We start from the raw sequence: 19,002 nt of genomic DNA, 5'->3' as shown, positions 1-19,002 counted from the left end.
CATGGCGGGCACGGATTTCTGCTGGGATTGCAGCCGCAGCCTCTCGCGATACTCCGCGACAGTCGTAGACTGTGGAGTGAGGAGCCGCTCTCGCAGAGACGTACGCAGTGCGAGCTCCTCCGGAGTACGGGCCGCCGCGGGCCCAATGGTGTGCAGCGCGGGAGACTGCTGGAACGCCTGCCGACAAGCCTCCGCGGGGTCGCGACGCCGGAAGCCGTAGTCGGCAGTGCTGGGGTTCAGCAGAGGCCGCAGCTCGGGGCGCTGGGAGCGCGTGGGAGCCATCTGCGCCGCAACCTGCTCGGACTGAGCTTCGTCCAAAGGGTTGGAGATGACGGGGCCCAGGGGCACGCCCTCACCACGAGGTGGCGAATACCGTGGCTCAGTGAGCGCGCGCAGCTCCTAGAGGCCTGAAGAGCGTTCAGGGAACGGGTTCGGAGTTCGCGGCGGTGGTCGCGGCTCCTCCCTCGACGGCGCAGCGCGCTCTGCAGGTGGACGGCTCGGCGAGCGCACAGGAGACATGTGCGCGGGGCGCTCGTGATCGCGATGGCTGGGAGAGCCAACTGGGGCTGGCGAGCCTTCTTCACGGCGTGTCTACGGTGTGGGCAAAGCGTCACCGCGGCTAGGGGAGCGTCGCGTGAGTGGGGACGCATCTCCTCGGTTCGGACAATCCTCCATGGACTCGTCCACCTCGCCGTCATCACCAAAGAGTTCTCTAGGATCCATGATCTGGCGGGTTGGTGCTTGAGGAGAGCTGGGGCTTGCGCGCTGCGAGCTGCGCTTCAGGCGTTGCGCCGCGAAGTACTCGGACACCGAGAGCCTGGAAGGCGTCGAGGGTGTGCGCGCGGGGCGCTGGCGTTCGCGGAGGCACGCAGTGCAGCAGCACGAGCGGAGCGAGGCTCCGAGGCCGATCTCGCGAGAGGCTGTCTGCGGTCGAAAGACCAAAAGGCTTTATGACTTAAAGTCATGTGAGGGCGCGTTGCGCCGAGAAGTTCTCAGAGAAGTCCACGCGATGTGGATTGACTCGTTCGAGAAGGAGGCTTGACGGAACAAGACCCGGAGGTTGAACGTTAAGCGTGAACAACATCAGCTGTGAATTACGTGTGAACATTCTTTTTAACTGAATGTAACCGTTAATAACTGGTAATTAAACGTGAATTGCCAACCCTAGGTACAAGGGGCTGCTGCAGAAGCGAACGCGCCGTGGCGAATCCTCTTCAGCATCCACGTAGTCAATGGCTCGCCGAAGTTCCTCAATTAAGTGGTCGCGGAACGTAGTCTTTCCATTACCAGGGAGACCTCGCAAGAGCACCACTAGCTTGTCGTGAGGCCAAGCTCTATTGCATAGGATGTTTGTGATCGTCTCAATCGCTTGTGTCCGCGCATCCACCCAGCGCTCCATTGTTTCACGCCACTTGGCTGCGATGCTTGAATGATGCCAGCGCAAATGGATTGTCCAACGGTCGATACTTCCATGAATCAGTTTTGGCAGGGCAAACGGGGAATAGTACCTTACGTCACCGAACTCGTAACTTAATATGTGTTTTACCGTCCTGACCCCTTTCATTTCTACCAACTGCGCCAAACCGAAACCAGAAGGTCGAGCAGATGTGCGCAGCAAAAAAGACTACCCGGACAGCGACAATGAAGGAGAGACATCTGGCCGCTGAGTCCTGCGCGGCGACAAGTAACAAGCGGAAGACAAGAACCCAGAGTGCTGATGTCAAGACCAAAAAAAAGATAGGGCGCGCGGCCGCAAAAGAAGCAAAAATACGGAGGAACAGGAGGAGCCGGTCTTTGGCCCGAAGACAGAAAAGAATTGCAGCGCCCTTTGTGCCCTGGTGAAGTCGAAGAGATAGCGTCAATGACATTTTCACCCACAGCATCGCTTGGCCAACCGTCAGGGCTATTTACACATCCGGATGGGATCCTCTGGTACATGACTCTGTACGACAAGGGTGAGATGAGAAATTACTGGGTGGACGACGAGGAAGCAACTATTTTTTCCTGGAGCGCGTACTACTAGTTTGAAGTCAATTATGACATGGCGAAGATTCCTGTACATCCGTAAGAATTTGAGTTTTCGTTCCAAGGTGTCTACCTCCGACATCAAGCGCGGTCCTGTAGCTAGAATACGACCACTCATGAGCATTCTGAAATCGCGATGCCTGCGCCATGTCGAAGTCGGTCGAAACGTGGCTGTTGATGAGGCCACAATTGCCTGCCGATCCCAGTACGCCCGCCACATTATAGTCTTCAACCCACAAAAACCCACCGGAAAGTATCATTTCAAGTTATACGTGTGTTGCTGTTCTACCTCGTGGTACGCGGTGAGTTTCAAGTTGCACTGCTCCAGTGAACTTGATGATCGGCTGGACGGTGTAATTCCACGCTCAGAAGTGCAGAAATTCGCTGATCTAACCGCGAAGTCGTCTGAAATCCGCTCTCACGTCATGGCGGTTACTTCATCTTTGAAAGGATCCAGTCGCATTGTAAACACAGACAACTTCTACACTTCCTGTTTGCTGTTGAAGACTTTACGATCGATTGGTCTCTATGGTCGTGGCACTGTACGCACATCTAGCAAGCATTTCCCTCATTTTACGATGATTCGTAAGGAGGACGCGAAGCCGCGAGGCTACATGAAGCAAGGTGTATGCTTAGAGAAGCATATTGTCGCAGCTAGTTGGGTGGATGGCTCAATTGTCAATGTCGTGTCTAATGCCGATGCTTCGACCACATCAACTGTGCATCGTCGTATAAATGAATCGGGTGTGGCTTTCACTGCTCCTACTTGCGTCGGCGAGTATAATTCAGCGATGCAAGGTGTTGATCGGCTCGACCAACTGCGTGCACGATTTTCTCTAGCCGATGGCCACTCATTTCAGAAGTGGCATAAAAAACTAGCGATGGTCATGCTTGATATAGCCAGGTGCAATGCCTACATTTGCGATAGTTTGGCGCGTGGTGAGAGCGAGGAGTCTCGTTCGACGGGAGGTACAGCCCAAACGAGGTCAAGAGCCCGCGATAGTCATCGCGCATTTGTGGCATCACTGGTTCGAGAACTGTTCAATGGGGACTGGAAGAAATCTCTGGATAGGGAACATGGAATGGTGTATGCTGCGAAGCCGACAACGACAACAATGCCGATGACGACCCAAACCGCGGCGTCGACAGATGTATCCGAGTCTTCGGGCGATCACGCACAAACGTGTGTTGCAAGAGCGTCCTCGGAGGTGCTTCAGGGAAGGAGTCGCTCAATGCGGAAATGCACTGTGTGCAAGTTCGAGGGCAGAGATCCTTCCGAGAAAACCGACTACTGCGAGACCCATCGAGTTGCGTTGTGCAAGCGCACATACCCTGTTGACCCTACGAAGCAGCATCTGTGCCAACAGCAAACTTGGACTTGCTGGCAGAAATACCATTTGTTTTACTTGCCGAAGCAAGTGTACACTGTCGACGGCAACTTGCGACGAACCTCTCCAATTTATGTAGCTAACCGTCCATTTCTGAAGGCCCGCCAAGACCAAAAGAAGGCTAACGCAGCCACCAAGGCGTAACCTCACATCATTTTTTCAAGATAGTCAAAGTCAACTAACCATTTATACTTCACTGCAGTAAGTCACACCTATTCCATCTGCCCCCGCTAGTCTTGATGCCGTAAATGCGGATTTAGCTCGTGGCTGACAACATACTGCTTTACCACTGGTGCACCATAGCGGCAAGCTAACCACACTCCACTGCGTATAATCCGACAGGATGCTATTAGAAATTCCACGCGCCTCCAAGCCGAACAATAACTCCCAACTGTGTATATGTCAGCGAAGACGCCTCAGACCACATCCAGCACGGCCACGTTCGCCACCACCACATCTGAGGTCATGCTGCTGACGGCGCTGCCACGGCCGCTGCCCTCGCTGCCCGAGTCGCCCGCTACCATTGCGTCCGACTCCATGCTGACGAAGTTGCCTCCGATCTCCTCCCGTACGGACACGATCTCTACAAAGGACGTCATGCTGTTGACGCCGCTGACGGTACTGCTGGCACCTCTACAACGGTCTCCTTCCGCACTGTCGATGCATTTGCGCACGCGGTCTGGTCACCGGTCACATCCTTGCCAACCTCCGTGCCGGTGGAGGCACCCACGACCACCTCCAGCACGACAACGGTCACGCCCAAAGCGTCCGTGGTCATGATGTTGCCGGCGCACACACGGCGCTGCGACCGCCGTTATGCTTGCTGCCCGAGTCCCCCGCCGCCATCGCGTCCGTGTCCGTGTCCATGTCGGCGGAGACGCCCCTGACCGCGTCCTCCAAGGCCACGGTCACCTCCATCGTGTCCGAGACCCTGCTGCCGATGTCGCTGGCGCCACTGCTGCCGCTACTTCCGGCGGCGACCTGTGTGCGGCTGCCGCTGGCGTTGTGCTCGACGATCGCATCCGTGCCCCTGGGGACACCATAGTGTTGATAGATATACTACAGAAGACACAATAGCGTGGGGTTTTACCTATCCCTCTTAGCTGTATGATTGGTCATAAACGGCGAGGAAACTGCCGTGGCTCAGAAAATTGCTGTTTCAGTTATCTTGCTACTACATCACCAGTAAAAAGATACTTGATGTATCATTCTGGTAACCATAGGGTTAAGCTATCTATCGTTTTTTTGGGAGCCCCGGAGGTTGCTGGGGTCGACAAATTGTTTCAGATAATTCATCATAGGAAGATTTCTCGCTGATCGTCGCCATTCTTCGTCTTCCGAAGCTCCTCGCTCAACTGAGTGAATACGCTCTCGTCGACGAACGCAGCCAAAGTGTCGGAGTCCAACTCGCTGGATATGTCCACCTGCAAAGCAGCACAGCAGTACACAGTCAGCAAAGTGGCAGTAGTATCATGGCGGCGGTGGCGAGAATGGGGGCATGCCTGCTACCGTCTTACCCCGTACCAGACGCCCAGGCATTGAAATAAAGTAGAACGCCTACTAGGCGGTCTATCCGAATACAACGCCTAGGCGTTCTAATAGTGTGAAAAACTAAAACTCGGAGGCCCTGGTGTCCATAACGTATATATCGCCGCGATACTCTACTTTCACATCGTTCGTATTGCGTCAAAAACGCAGTAGGAAAACGTCGAGAAATCCTGCAGTTGTCGAGTACTACAAGCAGCGCGCGACGCCCGGCGGCCTCATCATCGCCGAGGCCACCAACATCACGCCCACGGGCCGCGGATCCTGGGGCTCCCCTGACATCTTCGCGCCCCAGCAGATCGAGGCTTGGCGCCACGTGACCAAGGCCGTGCACGGCAAGATGTTCCTGCAGTTGTCGGACTACCGCACGGCCGCGGAGAACGCCATCAGCGCGGGCTTCGACGGCGTCGAGCTGCACGCCGCCAACGGCTACTTGCTGGAGCAGTTCCTGCACGACGGCATCAACGACCGCACCGACCAGTACGGCGGCAGCGTCGAGAACCGCGCGCGCTTCCTGTTCGAGGCACTGGAGGCCATCCTCGAGAGTCTGGACTCGTCCAAGGTGGGCATCCGACTGTCCCCGTTCGGCGGCAGCTTCGGCGACAAGGACTCGGACCCCGTCGCCACCTACACGTACGTGCTGAACAGGCTCAACAACTACGACCTGGCCTACGCGCACCTGATCGAGCCGCGTGGCTACCACGTGCGCAACCCGCTGGCACCCGAGAAGGGCTCGGCGCGGCAGTTCCGCGAGACGTACAAGGGCGTGCTCCTCGCCGCGTCGGGCTTCGACCGGCAGTCGGCCGTGCAGATCGTGGAGGAGGGCGCGGCCGACGCCGTGGCCATCGGCCGCCACTTCATCTCGAACCCGGACCTGGTGCGGCGCTTCCAACTCAACAAGCCCGTGAACGACTACGACACGGACACGTTCTACCTCGGCGACGCGCGCGGGTACACGGACTATAATACCCGTTCCTGCAGGACGAGTAGGTAGAGCAGTAAAGACGACGTAGACAGCAAAAGACGTGCTACTTCCGTAAGAACTGCAAGGTGAAGCGTACTGGAGGTGGCTGCGTACTCTCAAGTAAAACAAATTGTTGGTAGTTAAAACTACCGGTAGTTGCTGCAGGCACCAGGCACGTACTGTTACTGCCTCGGTGTGGGCTTGGGCGTCTTGTTGGATCACTTGGCGCGTTTAGTGGGACGGCCTTCTTCACCCTCTTGGTTTTCACGTGCTCGTTTCTTGGATGTTTCCGTCTCGCCACCTTGATCGCCTAGTGGCCCTCACCACTGCCACCAACGTCACTCTCAGCGTCACTCTTCTTCCTTGTCACCCGGCGCGTACGTTAGTGCTTTACGGGCGTTCTGCAACAACTTGTCGCGCTTCGCGGTAAGCGACAACTTTGCATACGAACTAGCGTCTTCGTTCCGTTTTTCATCTTCATCGCGATAGTCCAGGTCGCCCTCCACAAGCCCCAGCGGGTCATACTGAGACTCCACCATGTTTGATAGAATGGAAGCCACGTCCTCGCTCAGGAACGGGTAGGTGACCCTGTTGAGCAAACGGAGGCAGATCGTGAAAACAGGATCCTCCTCCGAGACACTCGACACACTTGAGACGCCAGGATTGCTCTCGATCTTCGCCCGCTTCTTCGCCTGACTCCCGATCGTCTGACTCTCCTCCTTCACCTCAGAGGCGTTGCCTTTCTTCTTGGGCTTAAGATTGTCTTTCATTGTCGTGGCATAGATGAACTTGCCGTCACGCGTTCTACCGCGCACATTCATGTAGATGCGAATGGTATCACGGACATCCGTGGAACCCAGCGGTTTCGGATCCCTACCAATTTCATCAGTAGATTTCCCCGCTGACGAGTTCCCATCACTGTTCTTTCCGAACACAAACCAGGGGCATAGTTTCTCCGTCGCTGCCCTGGAAAACCCACCATCGACTGGGGAACGACTCTTCACTTGAATCAACATCATCAACACTTCCTGCTCCTCTTGTTCACCCCTCGTTGTCTCCCCACCGACTGGCCTGCTGTTGGATCTCTTCTTAAACATCGGGATCAACAAATCGGCTCCATACTGGTTACGGGGGAAAATACCTGCAGCTTGACGCCCCAGCAAAAACCAAAGCGTGTCCTCATTCGGCTCAAGCTGCAACTGCACAAAGTGGGTGAACCCCATGTACCAACCATCCCACTTCGAGCACCACTCGTTGAATTCTGGTCTCTTATCTTCCGCGTTGTACATCCCCTTACAATATATCGGTCTCTCCTTGTTGCCTTGCAGCACGTCCAAGAATTGCTGCACCGGTACAAATTGCCCGATCGTGTGGCAGCACTGGGAAAAGTCTTTGTCCCCCATCACACACGTGTCCATCGCCAGAAGCAGCAAAATCCGAGCAACCATCTCGCCAATTTCGCCAACTCCACCGGTGTCCAATGCTTCATCCAAAAGGAGGTTCTTGAGTTGCGGCAGGATATACTTTGCCAAACCATGTTTCAGTTCATACCACACTTTCATCGCTCCTAAGGCGAGCACTGGGTCCGAAGCGTAGCTGGTGACGTAACCTTCTCGCTTGAAATTCACATAGGCGAGAATCGCCATGAAGTCGGCAGTCGCCCGAGATGCCAGAGCCGACGTTGAATGCGGGCGCACGCCCAGACGGCAAAGCATGGAGGCGACACCAAGCATGGTATCCTTGTTGTACGCATTTTGCGAAGGAGGGAGCCCCAGTAGCAGCTTGTTCGCCGCAAGATTGATCACATCTTCTCTATCCGCAGGATTGGGGCAAGTGCTGTACCACATCGGACGCCCCATGCGGCACAACGCGTGCCAAGCTTGACTCGCATCCCCGGTAACGATTCTCTTGTACATAGCTATCTTAGCACGTTCTTGCTGTTTCTTCTTCTCTTCGTCTTTTTCAGCTCCCACCGCAACCTGAGTTTCCTCTTCCATTTCTTCATCTTCTGCTCCCGCATCTAGTATTTCCTCTTTCATTTCTTCATCTACATCTTGGATGTCCTCTTTCATTTCTTCATCTTCGCCGGCTTGTTTTTCTTCACAGTATTGATCCCAGTGTGCGTCCATTGTCTCAGCTAACACAACTGGCGCAAACGATGCCAACTCTCCATCGAAAAGCCGAGATGATGGGTCCAACAACAGCGGAGGCGCCAGGTCCGAGATCCTGGAGTTCGTATCAATCAGCACGCCGAAAATGCATCCACGATGGCCGATATCTTTGTTCACGGATCTGAGAGCATTTCGCAACATTCGGAAGTCATTCTTCTTGTCTGGCTTCTCAGTCAGCAGGCTTCTCGCTTCATCGATCACCAGAACCACGATTCTGCCATTTGGATTCTTCTCGGTGGAGGTATCCCCCTCCAGCGTGTCTGTTTCATCCGAAAGTTTCGCCTTTACAGAGGTGTCCGCTGCCTTTTCGGTAAACAGCTTCAGCCATTCCTTCTGAACGTCCGCCCAATGCTTGTTCGCGTAGACGTAAATTGTCTTCAATCGACTGGCGATGTCTTCCACTTCGGAGCCTTCTTGAAACAGCCAACCACGAAGCTCGCTCGTAGCCTTGGGAAACCCCGTCGACTCGTGCACACGAGCACACATGTACAGGACTTTCATGTTCAAGGCGCTCTTTTGAGCCTCGATCGCGAGCTCACGCATCGTCCGACTCTTGCCGAAGCCAGAACTCTGCACGACCGCCACACATGGCGCCTTGTACTTTGTGGGGGTGTAGGCCTTCCAGCAGTCCCGCAGATACTGTGCGAGGTCGAGGTGGGCTTCGCCGAGGTACCGGCCCTTGGTGAACGCCTCCGCGATTCGCTTCATTTCATTTTCATCCAACTTGGGCGTGCCGGAGCGGGCTTCAGGGACAAACTTTGCCAGGAGGTCTTTCACCGTCTTGGCCGCAATAGTTTGTACAAGAGGTCGAGACACGCGTGTATGCCCGTATGCTCTTCTGATCTCCACCCGTATCAATCCATGTATATCTTTCTGGGAGGCCTCGAGTTGGAGTGTGGCTTTGTTGGGATAGTCTTCCAGCATCCACGCAACGAAAAGATTTTTCTTCGGCGATGCGTCTGCTCCAAGCTTCCCGCTCATCTGAGCAAAGACACTGTCGTCCACGAACGCGGCCAAAGCCTGGGGATCCAACTGGCTGGACATGTCCATCTGCAGCAGCACAGCAGTACACAGTCAGCAATGCGGCAGTAGTATCATGACGACGTTGGCAAGGGCGCGGGCATGCCTGCTAGTCCCGGTGGGCGGTGGCGCTACAGGACAAGGCTTGGAGGGGAAATGTGGAAATGGCCGGTTCGATTTTTCTTCCCTCAGTTTTGTACCAGAAACACGGTACCGCATCTACGTGATATACAGTGCGCGCCGAAATTATAACCGCACCCCAAAAATTATTTTTTTTAAACCAATGATTGTGCTTTCGGCGCCAAACCGCTGCTTATGATTCGTCTAAAATCGATAGAAAACAGATGCAACAATCAGAATCGAAAAAGCTGTAACCGTTTTTTTGCAATGGACGAAAAACCGACTTTGGGTCGGGTCAAAATTATAGCCGCACCCGGTAAGCTATCGGTAAGATTGGTAACAAACTCGTGGAGAGCTGTTTCAAGCGTAATAAATGAACTAACTCCATTGAACAGCTCGAATAACGCCTACCGGTACAGTAAAGTGCGTCGATAAGGAACGCCTGATATACATTGAAAGAAAAAGGTATATTGATAATTAAAGGTTTGACTCGTCACATGCAGACAGCAAATGCACTGATTTACTGCACTATGTAGTTCATGTCGGACTTCGCGACCAGAGTCTCGGCTTGAGCCCACGCAGCCAACTCAGCATAGGTAGCACCCGGTAGATCACGACGGCGATGACAGATTAGCAGCGACTGAAGCTTGGTCAGACGTAGCCGCCTCTGGAACGGTCTGGAAGTGGCGGTCACCATGGGAGTTGTGAGCAGCAGAGCGAAAGTTGGTTAATGAGGCATGCAGACATGTACCTGGCGCGATTCCCGCGCTCACAGCGATCCTCATGCTCATGATTCCCTCTCGCGACCTTTAGGTTCCATTTCCCCCGACTTGGGAGCCGCTCCATCCAGCCGCTCTTGAGGCTCGGTTTCGGAACTGTGATTGGCGGAATGTTAAACGGGACCGAATGATTGGTAGAATCATATAACTAATTCAGTAGAATTGGCACACAATGGGTACAAGCGAGGATTCATGTCTTGTCGTAGAATATAAAATGTCGCCCGTTCCTTATCGACGCACTTCACTGTAGTAAGCTGCTCAAATAAGGTTAAGCTGACGCGGTTGATAAGATTCAATGGAGACACGCACTATCTTGAATTTGTATAGAAGAGTGGTGTTTGACAGTGTGGAGAGGTCTATACTCGAAGTTGAGGCTGTCAGCTGACTAGTGTCTTCATTGGCGTCTATTCAACATGGTAGCGATGCTGGGCTTGCTCAGTTCAGCAACATGTACCAGAAAACTCGATCGATTTTTTTCCGGGTCAATACAAATCCTTTATACTTGATGTTTGTATTGGAAAGCACCGCCAAACCCAGTCACAAATTTCAATCAAGTCTAGTCCCGTACAGTGCGTAGTTTGGTAAATACATGGCTACGTATCAAAAGTAGAGTATTTCTTCCTGAAAATAATGCCCGAGTTTTGCTTCCAGAATCCTCCTAGTGTTGTCTCGGAAGTCCGGCCAAATTGCCACCAAGTGTTTAGTGCGCTTTATGGTATTAATAAATGTGCGAACAATAACTTCGGCGATGCGGTACATACCATAGGTAAGATACGACCACACGGGCCGCATCGGCCCCAGCAGGGCGGCGTCCTGCGCGCCGGCAAGAAGATCGTCACGCGCGAAGGACGCATGGAGCTCGTGCCGCCGCGCGCGCTCGAGACGAGCGAGATCCCGGGCATCGTGGCGGACTACCGCTCGGCCGCGCTTCGACGGCGTCGAGCTGCACGCCGCCAACGGCTACTTGCTGGAGCAGTTCCTGCACGACGGCATCAACGACCGCGCCGACCAGTACGGCGGCAGCGTCGAGAACCGCGCGCGCTTCCTGTTCGAGGCACTGGAGGCCATCCTCGAGAGTCTGGACTCGTCCAAGGTGGGCATCCGACTGTCCCCGTTCGGCGGCAGCTTCGGCGACAAGGACTCGGACCCCGTCGCCACCTACACGTACGTGCTGAACAGGCTCAACAACTACGACCTGGCCTACGCGCACCTGATCGAGCCGCGTGGCTACCACGTGCGTGACCCGCTGGCACCCGAGAAGGGCTCGGCGCGGCAGTTCCGCGAGACGTACAAGGGCGTGCTCCTCGCCGCGTCGGGCTTCGACCGTGCAGATCGTGGAGGAGGGCGCGGCCGACGCCGTGGCCATCGGCCGCCACTTCATCTCGAACCCGGACCTGGTGCGGCGCTTCCAACTCAACAAGCCCGTGAACGACTACGACACGGACACGTTCTACCTCGGCGACGCGCGCGGGTACACGGACTATAATACCCGTTCCTGCAGGACGAGTAGGTAGAGCAGTAAAGACGACGTAGACAGCAAAAGACGTGCTACTTCCGTAAGAACTGCAAGGTGAAGCGTACTGGAGGTGGCTGCGTACTCTCAAGTAAAACAAATTGTTGGTAGTTAAAACTACCGGTAGTTGCTGCAGGCACCAGGCACGTACTGTTACTGCCTCGGTGTGGGCTTGGGCGTCTTGTTGGATCACTTGGCGCGTTTAGTGGGACGGCCTTCTTCACCCTCTTGGTTTTCACGTGCTCGTTTCTTGGATGTTTCCGTCTCGCCACCTTGATCGCCTAGTGGCCCTCACCACTGCCACCAACGTCACTCTCAGCGTCACTCTTCTTCCTTGTCACCCGGCGCGTACGCTAGTGCTTTACGGGCGTTCTGCAACAACTTGTCGCGCTTCGCGGTAAGCGACAACTTTGCATACGAACTAGCGTCTTCGTTCCGTTTTTCATCTTCATCGCGATAGTCCAGGTCGCCCTCCACAAGCCCCAGCGGGTCATACTGAGACTCCACCATGTTTGATAGAATGGAAGCCACGTCCTCGCTCAGGAACGGGTAGGTGACCCTGTTGAGTAAACGGAGGCAGATCGTGAAAACAGGATCCTCCTCCGAGACACTCGACACACTTGAGACGCCAGGATTGCTCTCGATCTTCGCCCGCTTCTTCGCCTGACTCCCGATCGTCTGACTCTCCTCCTTCACCTCAGAGGCGTTGCCTTTCTTCTTGGGCTTAAGATTGTCTTTCATTGTCGTGGCATAGATGAACTTGCCGTCACGCGTTCTACCGCGCACATTCATGTAGATGCGAATGGTATCACGGACATCCGTGGAACCCAGCGGTTTCGGATCCCTACCAATTTCATCAGTAGATTTCCCCGCTGACGAGTTCCCATCACTGTTCTTTCCGAACACAAACCAGGGGCATAGTTTCTCCGTCGCTGCCCTGGAAAACCCACCATCGACTGGGGAACGACTCTTCACTTGAATCAACATCATCAACACTTCCTGCTCCTCTTGTTCACCCCTCGTTGTCTCCCCACCGACTGGCCTGCTGTTGGATCTCTTCTTAAACATCGGGATCAACAAATCGGCTCCATACTGGTTACGGGGGAAAATACCTGCAGCTTGACGCCCCAGCAAAAACCAAAGCGTGTCCTCATTCGGCTCAAGCTGCAACTGCACAAAGTGGGTGAACCCCATGTACCAACCATCCCACTTCGAGCACCACTCGTTGAATTCTGGTCTCTTATCTTCCGCGTTGTACATCCCCTTACAATATATCGACATCTCCTCGTGGCCTGTTAGCACGTTCAAGAAATCCTGCACCGGTACAAATTGCCCGATCGTATGGTAGCACTGGGAAAAATCTTTGTCCCCCATAACACACTTGTCCATCGCTAGAAGCAGCAGAATGCGAGCAACCATCTCGCCAATTTCGCCAACTCCACCAGTGTCCAACGCTTCATCCAAAAGGAGGTTCTTGAGTTGCGGCAGGATATACTTTGCCAGACCATATTTCAGTTCATACCACACTTTCATCGCTCCTAAGGCGAGCACTGGGTCCGAAGCGTAGCTGGTGACGTAACCCTCTCGTTTGAAGTTCACATACGCGAGAATCGCCATGAAGTCAGCGGGGGCCCGAGATGCCAAAGCCGACGTCGAATGCGGTCGAACACCCAGTCGATAAAGCATGGAGGCGACACCAAACATGGTATCCTTGTTGTACGCATTTTGCGAAGGGGGAATCCCCAGTAGCAGTTTATTCGCCGCGAGATCAATCACGCGAACTTTATGAGCTGGATCGGGGTAAGTGCTGTACCACATCGGGCGGCCCATGCGCCTCAACGCCTCCCAGGCCTGACCGTCACTTCCAGTTACGACGGTCTTGTACATGGCTATCTTAGCACGTTCTTGCTGTTTCGTTTTCTCTTCGTCTTCAGCTCCCACCGCAACTTGGGTTCCCTCGTTTATCTCTTCATCTTCAAAGTAGTCATCCCAGTGTGCGTCCATCGTATCAGCTAGTACAAGCGGCGCGAACGATGCCAAACTACCTCCAGATTTCCGAGAAGATGGGTCCAACAACAGAGGCGGCGTCAGGTCCGAGATCTGCGAGTTCGTATCAATCAGCACGCCGAAAATGCCTCCTTCGGGGCCGATATCTTCGTTAGCGGATTTAAGAGCATTTCGCAACATACGAAAATCGTTCTTCTTGCCATCCACCTCAGCCAGCAGACTTCTCGCTTCATCGATCACCAGAACCACCATTTTGCCGTCTGGATCCTTCACGGTGGAGGTACCCGTAGTTTGGATAAAGGTGTCCGGTACGGATGCTGAATCGGACGCCTTTATCATTTCTGTTTCTTTCACAAGCTTGGCCGCACACGGAACTGTCAGTTGCATTGTCGATAAACAGCTCCAGCCATTCCGTCTGAACGTCCGCCCAATGATCTTTCGCATAGCAGTAAATCGCCTTCAATCGCCTGGCGACCTCTTGCACTGAGGAGGCGGCAGGGTCAAACAGCCAATAACGAAGCTTACTCGTAGCCTCCGGAAACCCCGTCGATCGGTGCACACGCGCGCACATGTACAAAACTTTCAGGTTCAAGTTCGGTTCTCGTTCTGCCTTGAGCGCAAGCTCACGCACTGTCCGACTCTTGCCGAAGCCGGAACTCTGCACAACCGCCACACATGGCGCCTTGTACTTTGCAGGGTTGTACTCTTTCCAGCAGTCCCGCAGGTATTCTGCGAGGTCGTCTTGGGCCTTGCCGACGTACGTGACTTTAGTGAACGCATCCGAGAGTCGAATCATTTCGTCTTCACCCAGCTTGGTGATGAGGGGGTTGTCTTCCGGAACAAACTTTGCCAGGAGGTCTTTCACCGTCTTGACCGTAATGGTTTCCGCAAGATCGACCGTCACGTCTGGGTACTCGTATACGATTCTGATCTTCACCTCCAAGCATCCCTTAAATTCTTGCTGAGAGACCCGGAGTCCCGCGTCGCGATATTTTTTCAAATACTCATCGATGCGAAGAGGCTTCTTCTCCAGTGCTCCCTCGTTGCCTTCCTTCGCGTCCCCCAGTTTCGCGCTCAACTGAGTGAAGACGCTGTCGTCCACGAATGCGGCTATCTCCTCGACTCCAGGCTGGAGATCCGACTGGCTCGCCATGTCCAGCAGAGCGGCAGTGTTGCGGTTTGGCGACTTCTCTTTAATGTAGACCACATATTCGCTTTAATTGGACATAATCACTATGTAGTTTCTGTTTTTATTGGACAAAAGTATTTAGGCGCACATCTCGCCAGGTTTATTATAATAACACATATTGTACTTTTTGGCACTTCAGACTGTATTTGTGCTTTGCAATGATTTTGGCAATATGAGGCGAGATTTGCTGTATTATTACGACCACCTGCTAGATTTACGATAAATCGAGGTGCATAAATGGGTGGAGGCCTAGAATTACGCTAAAAGCGCCACAATTGCACTTTCAAAAGTGCAATTGTGGCTGTGCAGCTGCAATTCTGTCGGTTTTTATCCACAAGCACCTACACACACGGCAATTATGCATAAGAGGGTGGATGTGCTGGGGATCATGGACGGTGGTGTACTGGGCCAATGCATGGCTGCTGACAGGCCCTCCCGAGTCGATATATATATGAGGAGGTGGATTTATGCATAATTTTAGCAGGCCGTGTATCTTCTTTCACATATATTTAGGAGCAGGCTTTGCCATATTTAGCGTCTAAAATGGTCGGCAAAATAACTGCAAAGCACAATAACTCGTACGACTTATCGAGCACGACTATAAATCGTACTCGAGTACGAATTGCTGTAAGTCGTGGATGGTCAATCACTTGTGTCGAGCATTCGTAAGACAGTTTGACGACAAATCAAATGTAGCAATTTCATTGGTTAATATTGTATTATGTAGTTTTGAGTGTTGCTGCATCTCGGCTCGTAAATTGGACTGATTCATCTGTGTGCGCATTTTGCCCCCTTTACTAGAGGCAGCGCACTTGAAAAATGTCCGGGCTTTTGATCCTGACGCCATGCACTAACCTCCTGCTAGAAGATTTAAATATACTTGCCAGGAATGGAATGTAAGGACATCATAGCACAGTTATCATGCGACCGTTTGTTCCCGTAGTGGAGCAATGTTTCTTCGCTTTACTGGGGTGAACGACAACAGTCGTTCACCCCACCACGCCAACTCTCCTTTCTACAGTAAATTACTAACACTACATAGAAGATGGAGATTCGGATAGAGGGCGCACACGCAAACCAGTCTACGCTGTAGCATCCGCAAAAAGCATGGCTGCAGGCAGTGGCTAAGTTGCAGGAGATACCGAGTAACTCGCCGATGCCGAAGGTCGAGCCCAGCAGCGATATGGCGCGCGCCGAGCGCCCGCGCAGCAGTGTGGAGCTCCTCCGCACCTCAGCGTCGTAGGTACAATATCTAGGTGTTATCGCCGTTGCAGAGTACGTGGTTGCATTTTGTTGCTGGACTGTAATGATTAGGTAAGAGGGGGTCGGAGGATCTCGGGAAGCCCACTGGCAACACCGTTCCCTGGCTGCCTCGCCTTCACAACTACTATGATGTACGCTCAAGCATAAAAATTACTACATTAAAATGTACATGTAGTACCGTTACGAGCTATTTGTCCCTCTTAGTCTACGTCTACAAACTTCATCGTAACTCCGTGCCCTTCAACGGCTGCACCTCTGAGTGGAACAGCTCCACGGACTGCATGCACGCGTTCGTGCAGTCATTATGCCGATATTTAAGCTTGCTGCCAGCGGCCAACTACAGGCACATCGCTTCGTGTGTGAACAGGAGGCTACTTACCCTACCGCATCATGCAACTGCATCGTTTCGGCGCTCAACGTTGCCGCTGTCGTGGCGAGCAGACCTGAACATTTTTGGCCAATTGTATGGCGCAAACTAGTGTCCGACAAACTGTCTTATGTTTTGACAGACAATATGCAATGTAGCCACTGGTATACAACAACCAAGATGTAGTCAAAACGCGTTGATCGGAAAACGTAAGACGCTTTGTCTTATGATAGGCATTCTGGGGCTAAGTATCGTCTTACGAAAGAGTATGAATCAGCACTAGGAGCATCTCCACCGGTCGTGAGTAAAACTAAATTTTACCCCTTTTCTGTCAATATTTAATCATAGTTTTAGTTTTGTACAGCTCCACCGGTTTGAGCAAATGCTGAGCAAATTGCTCCATTTTTTACGCAGATCAACGTTTTGCACAACTTTGCCAACGGAGGAGGCTTTGAGTAAAAGGTTGAGTACATGTAAATGTCGACCGACCAGTAGTAGGGCCAAGTCAAGCGTTCTAAGCAGCGCAAGCGTCACAGACCGCAGTGTCGCCCTTGCTACGTCATCCCTGGGTCTTCCTCAACGTGCTGCCGGGCCCTTTATAGGGCTATACAGCTGTGCGCCGTCGCCATGGCTGGCACCGAACCAAGAGCTTTAACGCGCTTGCTGCGAGTCTCAATTGCCGGTGGAGCTGCGCACTGTCTTTAGCACGGTTATGCCGTTGTAGGCACGGATCTTAGGGCAATTTGCTTTTAGTTTTACTCAGCACCGGTGGAGATGCCCTAATAAGTAGTGCGCATATGGAGGAATTAAGTAATTCAAGTAGATTGAAGAATTTTTGTAAAAGTCTAAGTAGGTGAATGCATCAACTTGCAAGTAGATTGCCACGGTCAAAAATAACGTTTTATCAGAACTTGAAAACGCGATAAGAATTAAGGACAGGGTAAGATATGAAGATGATGGAGGACGAGCAAACGGAACATCAGCGATAACAAAATAAGTAGGTGCCTCATTATTGAAAACATCATGGTGCCAACTGCCCCCTGTGCAACACCAACTGGGTTGTCTCAAGTCTGCGGCAGCTCGTTGGCAAGCGTGCGTGCCTGGAAAAGCGGTACCCGATCCTAAAGGCTCAGCGACTGGAAAAGGCCCGAGCCTACAAGCGCGAGTACGATAAGCTGTACCACCGCGCTCGCCGTGACGCGCTTAACGAGCTTGACCTGCGTATCATCACTACGGCCGCAGGTGACGTGACCACGACTGTTGTTGAGTCGCTCGTCCTGTCTGTGCCTGGGGACATTGAGTTAGGGGGTTCAACAACAGCTCAGAGCTCACCTCCCCGCTCTGCTCGACGACGACGTGTTTTCTCGGCACCAGCTCCCCCAACGGTGATCGACATTACGGGGGAGGAGGACCAAGACGAGGACCTATCAACTTGCGCCATTTGCTAGTACGCGCCAGTGGCGCCGGTCACCCCGCGCTCATGCTGACATGCCATGTGTGCCGAGTGCATGTCAATGTACGTGGCGAGAAGCATTCAGGCCGAAAATGTAGCTAACTGCCCTACGTGTAGAGTTCCCATTCGGATGTAGCCATCCGGCTAGCCATACAGCTTTATTTTCTTCATTTTTGAGTAATTAAAAATATTTTTTTCACTTTATTTTGATGAAATGGTCTAAGCAGCAAATGATAATAAATTTGTTGTATATACTTCTTTCATTTACATTGCGTTAGTATCAATAATAGCGCACAAGAACGAGTTGTATTACTGGGAAGTAAAGTCGTACGATCGTGCGAATTGTTGCTATGGAATACCAATTTTCGTCAAGTCACAGTAAGCATCAAAGTAACACATTCGTACGATATTACAGATATAATATCTTCACTTAAGTTTATCCTTGCAGTATATTATCTATCCTTGAACTATCACGTGTATAATACTTTCCTTCGATCCAAGTTCTATTAAAGGTAAATAAGAATTTTATGATATCATTTTCGTACGAGAAGAATTTTAAGAAAACCAAGGTCCGTTCTCGACGTATTGACACTAACAATTCGAAATGTAATTTTTGCTTTGTTATGCTTTTGCAAAGACTTACGACTCTACTGCATACGTCTTGCAGCTCTAGTATTATTGAGTCATAGCAATGGCAGGCGACGCCGCAGAACCTGGTCGTGCAGACCTGCGTTTGTTCTTCGGCTTTGGACCCGGCTTCATGCCACGCTTCCCTAAGTCAGCTTCAGTGACGATGACTTCAGGTACTAGCAGTTGAAGATCCTGAGCGATGGTCGCCGAGCGGACGGTCGGGACAAACTGGTAGTAATATGTCCACCGCGCGACCGACACGGTGTGTTCCTTCCAGGCGAAAAGCTCGCTCACGTGCATTCCGTGATGAATTGCAGCTTTGACTGCATGGACACACGGGAACATCAGGTCTTGCCAGCGTCGGCACGTTGCATTCCTTCTCGATCAAGTTCACGGTTCGCCACAGATGGGCGTGGTCCGGTCTGCTGCTGATGTCCGTGAATCGCACCATGTACTGGCCATCAAGGCACGGCAAAATCTGCAGGGTTTTCGTAAGAGCCATGATCCCGTCGAGCTTCTTCTTGTAGGTGGGAAGGAGAAAGTCCGAGAAGGCTGCAGGGGTGGTCCT

The 19,002-nt window shown here is 52.7% G+C and overlaps 4 protein-coding genes across 4 annotated transcripts; 2 read left to right on the top strand and 2 right to left on the bottom strand.

The window, feature by feature from the left end:
* Window positions 1–3,829: 3,829 nt before the first annotated feature.
* On the bottom strand, window positions 3,830–4,445 carry PHYSODRAFT_257337 (hypothetical protein; the record flags this gene model as incomplete). The annotated part of the gene is made up of 3 exons (XM_009515816.1): window positions 3,830–4,046; window positions 4,088–4,149; window positions 4,212–4,445. Coding segments are annotated over 3 exons (513 nt in total), but the record flags the coding sequence as incomplete, so codon positions are not given.
* A 697-nt stretch (window positions 4,446–5,142) lies between these two features.
* PHYSODRAFT_467952 (hypothetical protein) lies at window positions 5,143–5,952 on the top strand (the record flags this gene model as incomplete). The annotated part of the gene is made up of 1 exon (XM_009515815.1): window positions 5,143–5,952. A coding segment is annotated over one exon (810 nt), but the record flags the coding sequence as incomplete, so codon positions are not given.
* Window positions 5,953–6,272: 320 nt separating this feature from the next.
* On the bottom strand, window positions 6,273–8,225 carry PHYSODRAFT_284014 (hypothetical protein; the record flags this gene model as incomplete). Its single annotated transcript, XM_009515814.1, has 1 exon — window positions 6,273–8,225. The coding sequence occupies exon 1, from the start codon at window positions 8,049–8,051 to the stop codon at window positions 6,273–6,275; it is 1,779 nt and encodes a 592-aa protein (XP_009514109.1). The 5' UTR covers window positions 8,052–8,225.
* A 1,703-nt stretch (window positions 8,226–9,928) lies between these two features.
* On the top strand, window positions 9,929–11,526 carry PHYSODRAFT_320713 (hypothetical protein; the record flags this gene model as incomplete). Its single annotated transcript, XM_009515813.1, has 4 exons — window positions 9,929–9,937; window positions 10,814–10,915; window positions 10,956–11,309; window positions 11,344–11,526. 4 exons carry the CDS (start codon window positions 9,929–9,931, stop codon window positions 11,524–11,526), a joined length of 648 nt encoding a protein of 215 aa, XP_009514108.1.
* Between the last annotated feature and the right edge of the window lie 7,476 nt (window positions 11,527–19,002).

This window comes from Phytophthora sojae, assembly GCF_000149755.1.
Source record: "Phytophthora sojae unplaced genomic scaffold PHYSOscaffold_1, whole genome shotgun sequence".
NCBI classification, from domain to species: domain Eukaryota; phylum Oomycota; class Peronosporomycetes; order Peronosporales; family Peronosporaceae; genus Phytophthora; species Phytophthora sojae.
The sequence above is the reverse complement of the archived record's forward strand: the minus strand, read 5'-3'. Positions and strand labels throughout refer to the sequence as shown.